Source organism: Zootoca vivipara, chromosome Z2, assembly GCF_965207765.1.
Source record: "Zootoca vivipara chromosome Z2, rZooViv2.hap1.1, whole genome shotgun sequence".
Taxonomy (NCBI): domain Eukaryota; kingdom Metazoa; phylum Chordata; class Lepidosauria; order Squamata; family Lacertidae; genus Zootoca; species Zootoca vivipara.
The window spans coordinates 20,084,831-20,094,117 of NC_142585.1; the positions used below are offsets into that span (position 1 = coordinate 20,084,831).

Genomic DNA, 9,287 nt, shown 5'->3' on the forward strand with positions numbered 1-9,287 from the left:
ACCCTTCTGCTCACAGTGCAGCAGGAGAAGGGAAGAAGACATGGTATCTCCTTCTCCCTGCCCCTTTTCCAACCCTACGTTCACTTGGCATTTTAAAAGGAGGAGCCACCAGCCATTGAAGCCATGTGGCTGCCATGTTCAGCTCCATCCCTAATGCCAAACGACATCGTGATGTCATGTGCACAATGTCAGGACTCTGGTCTCATGTGCACAATATTGCCCCTCCCCCTCACAAGCTGGCGCCTCTGTTCAGGAATGTTCTAGCTTTCGACATGCTGAACTAAGCACCTCCACCTCTAAAACAAAACAAAAGTTGATATTAGGTTCCAGAAAACACAGGAAGCTGCCTTCAGAGCATTGGTCTATGTATCGTATCAGTATCGCCAACACTGATTGGCAGTGACTCTCCAGCTTTTGCCAGCTCTACCCAGAGATGCTAGGGATTGAACCTGGGACCTTCTGCATTCTTCCACTGAGCTATTGCTCTTCCCCAGTAGGTTATTTCTTTCTTTAAAGCCTTTAGTTAGCTCCTGGGACTTTCTCACCTGCCAAATCTGTTCAGGATATATAGTCATTTCTGAATGTGGCAGCGCTCCCCTTTACCTTCCTTCTCCTCCTTCTCCCCCTTTCCTTTTCCTTCAGTTCTTTCCCTCCTTACCACCTCCACCTTGCTATTTCAATTATTTAATTTTCCCCCTCTTTCTTTCTTTCTTTCTTTCTTTCTTTCTTTCTTTCTTTCTTTCTATCTTTCTTCCTTCCTTTTTTTTTTTGGTGGTGCTTCCCCCAGCGATGTGAAAAGCTGAATGTCTTAAATACAAATCATCTCCAAATCATTCCACGCAGGACCTCTCCGCCCTTGCCAGAGTGCTGGGGCTGCGGGATAATGAGCTCTGTAGAGATTTTGCTCCGATCTTCCACACCACTAGTGGGGGGGGGGTGTATAGGAGGGGGGGAAGGAAGAACAGAGGGAAGGGAACGGATTTTGCTCTTTCTGATTATATGGGGAAAGGGAGGGGGAGCACCTCCTCTTTCTTCCTTCCCCACCTAGCTGACCAGGGAGCTGGTGTCTGTTTGAAGTGAGTAACCTTCTACATCCTGTAACAGACTGAGCAGCACCACAAAAGGGGGCGGGGGGGCTTAAGATTCTCTTGCAGATTGGTGCACCATATACTCTTCTTTGCATTCTGCAGAACACAACTATTATAAGGAGAGCCCTGCTGGATCGGACCAGAGGTCCATTTCGTGCAGCATCCTCTTCCCCGCTGCAGCCAAGCAGGTGCCACTGGGAAGCTCACGAGGAGGACATGGGGGCAAGGGCTATGCTGCCACCTGATCCATGCACATGCTGTCGCATCCCAAGCTGCATCCTCTGCATCTCAGAGGACCTCCCAGAGTAGAGGCAGGACCAGACACAATGGACTACAGCCTCAGGCCTGGGTCCGAAGCAGTGCTAAGCCTCTCAGTCCATTAGTGCAAAGATTTACGCCTGCACAATTGAAACCACCCCTCCTGTCCCCACACCCCACAAAGCTCTTCTGTCAGCCTCGACCTTCTGGAGCAGAGGGAGCGTGAGTGGATCACAGTGCGGGGGGGGGGAGGCAGGAGGGGAAACTTCTGTGCATTTGTAATTCCTTTTTTTTCTTTTTTAGAAAAAAAACCAAAAAAGAAAACAGGTTTATTTATACATTAATCCACAGGACAAAATGCCAAATAAATTTAAAAACAAGTCTATAATACAGTGTGACATTCACAGAGAAAGCGGTGCAAAGACAGACATACCACCAGGGTGGAGAGACGGAAGACAGAAATGGGGCAGGGGGAGGGAAAGGGGGGGCTTCAGGTATCCTGGTTCTTCATATGCCTTGCATAGGATTCGTGAAGGTACTTCTTGTAGGCTGTCTGGTCCTTCCAGAGCTCTGCAGCTTCCGTGTTCAGCGGACTCTCGGCGTTTGGCTCTCCCAGCAGACTCTGGATGGAGAGGAGGATGGTTCAGACATCATAGAGAGCAGACCACTTGTCCTTGAGGATGTCCAGGCAGATGTTCCCCTGCAGGTCCACGTTGGGGTGGTAGCAGGGGGTCAGGAATTTGATGGTGGGCCCATTGTAAGGGTACCCACTGGGGAACTCTAAGGACAGCTTGTACCTCAGGTCCTCATACACCGTCCCAGTTGCTCCATTAATGGTCCCGATCCACTTGAAGAGGTTGTCTGATTCTGGGAAGGCCGAGATCCCTTTATCCCCAGACATCATCAAAGTCATCAGCTCCTGCTGCAGCCTGCTCTGGACGGAGCCTCGGGCGGTGGCGCTGCCGGGCTCGGCCGCCTACCTGGAGGCAGCAGTGGCACCGGGGCCAGTGTTTTGCGAGGCCATGTTGGGCTGAGCGGTCGTCGCCTGCGCTGCGCCCTCCTGTGCATTTGTAATTTCTTGTGCTAAAATAATAAGGGCACTGGATAACACCATCAATGAAAAATGGGAGATGGAAGTGCAAAGTGCTTTGCTTTCATCACAGGGGGGGGGGTGGAGATTCCGACTTCCAGGCATGTTTTAGACCTGGTATCAGTTGAACTTCCGACAGAGCAGGGGGGCAGCAACAACCAGATGCACTAAGGAAAGAGATACGTGTTGTGTGTGAGGGCCCACTCTGCCTCTTGCACATGCACAGCGAACTCAGTTTGACATCCCTGTTGTGCATGCTCCATTTGCGAGAAAGAGAGAGAGAGAGAGTTGCAGTTGTATGTTTGCTCACTGGTGCACAGAAACAAGTGGCTGCAAATTCTGTCCTTCACTTCCACTCCTGGCCTTATGTGAACAGCGACCCTGCCCCTCCTTCAGATCCAACCCACATAGAGACTGATGCTATGAACTGGATCTGGTTCAGTCCTGGATTCCAAACTGAAAGAGGCTGCATTCACATGGCAGTTTATTCCATTTTCATGACATTTCCCTAACCCTTAATGTCCACATTGCATGTGAGCTTTCGCGTGATGTGAAATCCACTTTGGGAACTACAGAGGAATACAGTGCAGGTTTACCACTCATTTCCATGTTACTTGCAAACAGTTTTCGTTTCTTCCTGGCAGCGGATAACACAGAAATGAGACCTAAACTTACACTATATTCCACTATACACCCAGAAATTGCCTTTACATCATGCGAAAGCTCAAATATAATGTGGAACTCGTCAGTTTTCCCTACGTCGTGAAAATTAAATTAAACTACCATGTACATGCAGCCTGAATCAACCCAGGATGTGGATGGGTAGGGATGATGGATGCTTCCCTGAATTGGGCTGGTCCAATGCACAGCCCAAATAGAGACCACTGACATAGGATGGACCATGTGTCTTATTTTACACATGTTTGAGGTCCTGTCCAAATCTGGCTTAAAGTTAAAGTACCCTAAGAAATGAGAGCAGAGTGGCCCACCCACAGTTAGCACCTGGCAGCAGAAGGTGCATGCACTCTGGCCCCCTAGTCACATTCTTCCATACTATGGTGAGATGTGCCATTCCCTTTAAAATTACAGTTATTATTTCTAAATTTGCACCTATACCTATGGTTTAGCACAGGGGTAGGGAGCCCTTTTCAGCCTCAGGGCCCTTTTGCTGTAGTACCTCCCAGGGGGCACATGTCTATGGTGGGTGGGACCAGAGGCAAAAGTGGACAGAGCAATGAATTTGAATTTTTTACCTTTCTACAGGAGACTAGTTTCTGCAAACACATGCACACCATATCTATCCTGCAGCCACATAAGCTACAGGCAGGCAAAAACATGCTTGGTGTGAAGGAGGACAAGTGAAGTAGTTGTGGTCTGGGGAAAGTTCCAAGGGTCTGAAGGCCTGAGAAGCTGCATGAAGCCCCCCAGGCCTGAGGTTCTCCTTCCCCTGGATCAGCATATGCAAAACTTATGCAAACCGGCACCCTCTTTTGCCCTCTTTTTTTAGTGATGCATAAGCAACCCCACCCACCAGGCAATATGTAATCAACTGCTCCAGCATTTACAGGCCTCCTTACACCTAGCTATCTCATGTGCTTTCCCCACACCAAGTCTTGGACCTTTTCTCTATAAGTTCCACAAATGCAAGTACCGCCTTCACGTACTGAGGCTGCCTTCTCTGACAGCCCTGCACACATTTTGCGTCAGTCAACTGAGTGCTTATGATGAAAACTCCCAGGTTGGCTGTTTCCACCATGGAAAACACACACACGCAACACGAGTGAGTCAGAAACAAAAGAGTGCCTGTCTCTCACTGCTGACTTCAAAGCTGCTGTCAGCAGGAGCCATTGAAACAGTTTAAGTACAAAATGAATTGTTTTAATATTTAATCAGTTCCTAATCGGCGCTGGAATCCCCACTGGAGGTCTGGTTCAGTCAGAAGGCTGTCCAGAGCTAGCACCCTGCTTGACCAGAAAACTCACCCTAAACCCTCTTTTTTTTTGCGTCCCCAAACACGTTACCCACCTCTCCAGTCCAGCTCATAAACAGAAGAATGACAACCCTACCTTACAAGGAACACTCTTAATTTGAAAGCAATGGGGGTTGCTGCTCCAAATATAGATGTGAATTTCCCAACTCCTACTGCAGGTCTCTCAGGCTTCATATCCAAAGATTCATAGTGTAGTCCAGGGATAGGGAAAGTTTAGCCCTCCAGATGTAACTGGATTACAACTCCCATCACCCTTGACAAATAATCAGGCTGTTTGGGGCTGATGGGAGTTGGAGTTCAACTACATTTGGCAGGCCTTGTCCTTGATGCAGTTATACAGATCTTGCTTGCCTGTTTTGTTCATTCCAGTAGTGCACAATATCTCCTACAGCAGTGTTTCTCAACCTTTTTTGGGCAAAGGCACACTTGTTTCATGAAAAAAATCACGAGGCACACCACCATTAGAAAATGTTAAAAAAATTAACTCTGTGCCTATATTGACTATATATAAAGTAATTCTCCCACGGCACACCAGGCAACATCTCGCGGCACACTAGTGTGCCGCGGAACAGTGGTTGAGAAACACTGTCCTACAGGACCCTCTGTGAGATTGTCTCTTAGGCCAATTCTCTAGTAAAGTCCTTCCCAACCTTGTGTCCCCAAATGTTATTGGGCTGCAACTCCCCAGCCAGCATGATCAGTGGTCAAAGTCAATGGAAACTGTAGTTTAACTACATCTGGAGGGCCATATGTTCCTCATCCCTGGACTAGACTTTGATTGGCAAACTTGGCCAATCACTTTTGAGACACTACCCACCAGATGAGCCATTTATGCATCTTAACTGGTGATCACCAAGACGTATTGAGATATCATGATGTTATTGTTTTATACCGTGCCATTTTGTGTCCTAAAGCCAAAGTAAATAATCTGCCTTGCCAGTTCCATGAATTAATTATGCATGGTGTAAATAATTTGGTTTTTCTCTCTTCCTCACAGACATAACAACATAGGAGCAGCCTGTTGGATCAGGCCAGTGGCCTATCCTGCCTATAGGAAACATGCAAGCAGGACCTGAACATGAGAGTGATCTTCTATTCTATGGTTTCCAGCAACTGGTATTGAGAAGAATCACTACCTTCAACAGTGGAGGCAGTGCATAACCACCATGGTTCATAGCCACTGATAGCCCTCTTCCCCCATGAATTTGCCCAGTTCTCTTCTAAAGCCATCCAAGATGGTGGCCATCACTGCCCCCTGTGGGAGCAAGTTCCCAAGTCCAACTATATGCTGGAAGCTGACCTAATCATAAAAAAGACTGAGATGATCACATTGAGAATCTCCATTCATGTTTCCCACAATGTGATGGACCTAATCCAAGCGGTGAATACATCCAAAGATTACAGCAAGGAGAGGAAATCACTTGCCATGGACAGGTAATATTTCCCCCTGCAGAAAATGCTCCAACCCCTGTAAAAATGTTTACTGATTCAATTTTTGTTTCACATGTGCATCACTTGACTTTAATGGTATCATCAGGTTCAGCCTTTGGGGCAGATATCCAGGACCCCATTCAGAGTTTGAGCAAAAAGGCCCCCAAACAAAACAAGGCTGGCTCATCACATTTTGACGTAAGTGACATAGCACACATTAATATTTAAAGGAGCAGGGGAGCCTGGTAAGACCATTAAAGCCACAGCCCAAAATTACCTACCTGTACCACTTCTACGAAAGGATAATCATGCATGTGTGACCTGTCCCTGATGGCAGCACAATCCACCTGCTCTGATCCTCCATGCCCTCTGGCTAACCCTCATGCCTCTCCAGGCCACACACCCTAGCCTTGGGCCACATCCCTTACTCGCCCTGCTTTCTTGCACCCTCCTTGAGTGTTTTTGCCTGGCTGGAATGTGCCGTTGAATTCTTGAATTAGCCTGCAGAGTAGAGAGGGGTGCTGAAGCGTGTGTAGAATTAGCCTGCCATCAAAGTAAAATTGACGTTCATGGCTCTGACCATGTTAGCCTTGAGGGCTGCTTACCATGTGCCTAACACTGGAATGTAGTCCACAGAAGCCTGCCCAGAAGTCAGTGTGGCTCTCAACTGAAAAACACCCAAGGCTTGCTCCTTTGCAAAAGTAGCTCACCTCCTCTTCCAGTGGCTTCCATTTCAGGGCCTGAGGGAATCCCCCTCCAACCCCCAAGCAAGGGATGCCTGGCTGCTCTCGAGCAAGTAGTATCCGGGGAAAGCTGAACAGCCTGAACTCGGTCATTAATCAGGGCTATTTTCCATTAGCTACCTGGAGAACCTCCCTGCCCTCCGCACACACACACACACACACACACACACACACAGAGAGAGAGAGAGAGAGAGAGAGACATTGCCTTGAAGGCAGCTTTGCCTTGCGGCTTTTGAACTGCTGCAGTGTATCTTTGCTCTTTCGGTAATCTTCTGGATGTCATAAATAACTCCTTATGTCCCACAAAGTGAATTTAGCCATGCGGGGTTATTTTTACAGCATTGCTGATAGGAAAGGGGCTCAGGGGAGGGGGGATTTCTTCGTAGAGAGGTGGGGAGGGGGTTCATTGCCAGCGCAAACTCTCAGGGAAGCCAGTGGCTCCACGAAGACTTTCCTGCCAGCACCATCTACTGGGCACGAAGGGAAGTGAGACAGCTTTTCGTCCTTGTAGCATCTTCTCCAATCCATCTCTCCTCATCCCACCTTCATGCAAACTCAGCCAGTGCAGGGAAAGAGCAGCCAGCACAACGTAACTCATGGAGAGCTGGTGAAGATATGCAGAAGTTTTTCCACGTGTTGCAGCTGGTCTTGAGAGCTGGGCAGCAAGGTAATTGTGGGGAGGAAATGCTGTATGAGCTACAGTCTGGGCATAGCTGCCAAGTTATCCCTTTTTTTAAGGGATTTTCCCTTATGCTGAATAGGCTTCCTCGCGAGAAAATGGAAAACTTGGCAGCTATGAGTCTGGGGTGGCTATGTGACCTATTTCACAGACAACCCTTTGTTTGTTTGCTATTAAATTTCTATGCCACCCTTCATCTTAGTATCTAGGGTGGGTGGTTTACAATATAAAAACACAAAAATACACAACACTGTAGCAAACAAAAGCAATACCCCCAGTTTAAATGGCTATAAATAGTTTTATTTGCCAAAGACCTGGGGTGTTGTTGTTGTTGTTGTTGTTGTTGTTGTTTAAATTTGAATACCACCCTCCATTTGCAGATCAGGGCAGTTCACAACATAAAAACACAACACAAAATCACAAAATATATGATTTAGAAAACCACAGACGAATAACCCACTTCCTCCGTATAAGATGTTAATCCTGGTGGAAGAGGAATGTTTTCACCTGGCGCCTAATGGTGTACAATGAAGGTGCCAGCCAAACCTCCCTGGGAAGAACATTTGACAAACAGGGAGCCATTGCAGAAAAGGCCCATTTTCATGCTGCCACCCTATGGACCTCTTCTGGAGGAGGCACACAAAGAAGGGCCTCAGATGATGATCTAAGGACCTGGGTAGGTTCATAACCTGGGGTAAGAGGAATGTTTTATCCTGATGCAAAGGTATCAGGTGAGCCTCCCTGCGGAGAACATTCCACAAATGGAGAGCCACTGCAGAGAAGGCCTATCCTACTTGAAGGGCTGTCCAGTAAAAGTCTGAAGAACGAGCAGGAGGAACCTTGACACTAAAATAATAATAAAACTTATTATTTATACCCCACCCATCTGGCCAGGTTCCCTCAACCACTCTGGGTGGCTTCCAACAAAATATTAAAATACAGAAATCCATCAAACATTAAAAGCTTCCCTAAACAGGGCTGCCTTAATTGTTATTCTCTTTGACCTCTGGTGGGAGGGCATTCCACAGGGTGGGTGCCACTACCGAGAAGGCCCTCTGCCTGGTTCCCTGTAACTTGGCTTCTCGTAGCGAGGGAGCCGCCAGAAGGCCCTCGGCGCTGGACCTCAGTGTCCGGGCAGAACGATGGGGGTGGAGACGCTCCTTCAGGTCCTTAAATGTAGTGCCTGCCCTTCACTAGCAGTGAGGTTCAGGTCAGCAGGTTCAGGCAGGCACACAATCTCCCTCACAGTGGCAGGACGTATTGCTACTGAAATCATTTCTACATTTATATCTATACTACTACTACTACTACTACTACTACTACTACTACCAGTCCTTTTTTCCTGGGGAGACGCAGGGGGACACATACCCCTAAACATTTTATGAATCTAAGTTTGGCCTCATTGAGGGGCAGTATTTCAATATGAGTATGATCATTTTTTATATATATAGAAAAAAAGCACTGACTACTACTATTATTAATAATAACAACAATTTATTACTTATACCCCGCCCATCTGGCAAGGTCTCACCAGCCACTCTGAGTGGCTCCCAACATAATATTAAAAACATGATAAAACAGCAACATTAAAAACTTCCCCAAACAGGGTTGCCTTCAGGTGTCTTCTAAAAGTTTGTTTCTTTGATATCTGATGGGAGGGCATTCCACAGGGCAGGCGCCCAGGGCAGTCTCGAGCAGGTCGGGCGCCCTGGCGCTGAGGGGCAGAGATCGCTCCGGCGCCCCCGCCCTTGCAGGGCGTAGCATGGTACCCTGCCTACCGGCCCAGCGCCCTGGCGCACCGCACCACTGGGGCTCTACCTAGAGCCGGCCCTGCAGGCGCCACTGCCGAGAAGGCCCTCTGCCTGGTTCCTTGTAACCTCACTTCTCGCAGAGAGGGAACTGCCAGAAGGCCCTCGGAGCTGGACCTCAGCTGGATGATGGGGGTGGAGACACTCCTTCAGGTATTCTGGGCCAGGGCTGTTTAGGGCTTTAAAAATTAGCACATGCA

At 48.0% G+C, this 9,287-nt stretch overlaps 1 protein-coding gene across 1 annotated transcript; it reads right to left on the reverse strand.

The window, feature by feature from the left end:
• Positions 1–1,657: 1,657 nt before the first annotated feature.
• UBE2C (ubiquitin conjugating enzyme E2 C) lies at positions 1,658–2,370 on the reverse strand. The gene is given in 1 exon segment (XM_088664576.1): positions 1,658–2,370. A coding segment is annotated over 1 exon segment (534 nt). The 3' UTR covers positions 1,658–1,836.
• Positions 2,371–9,287: the final 6,917 nt, after the last annotated feature.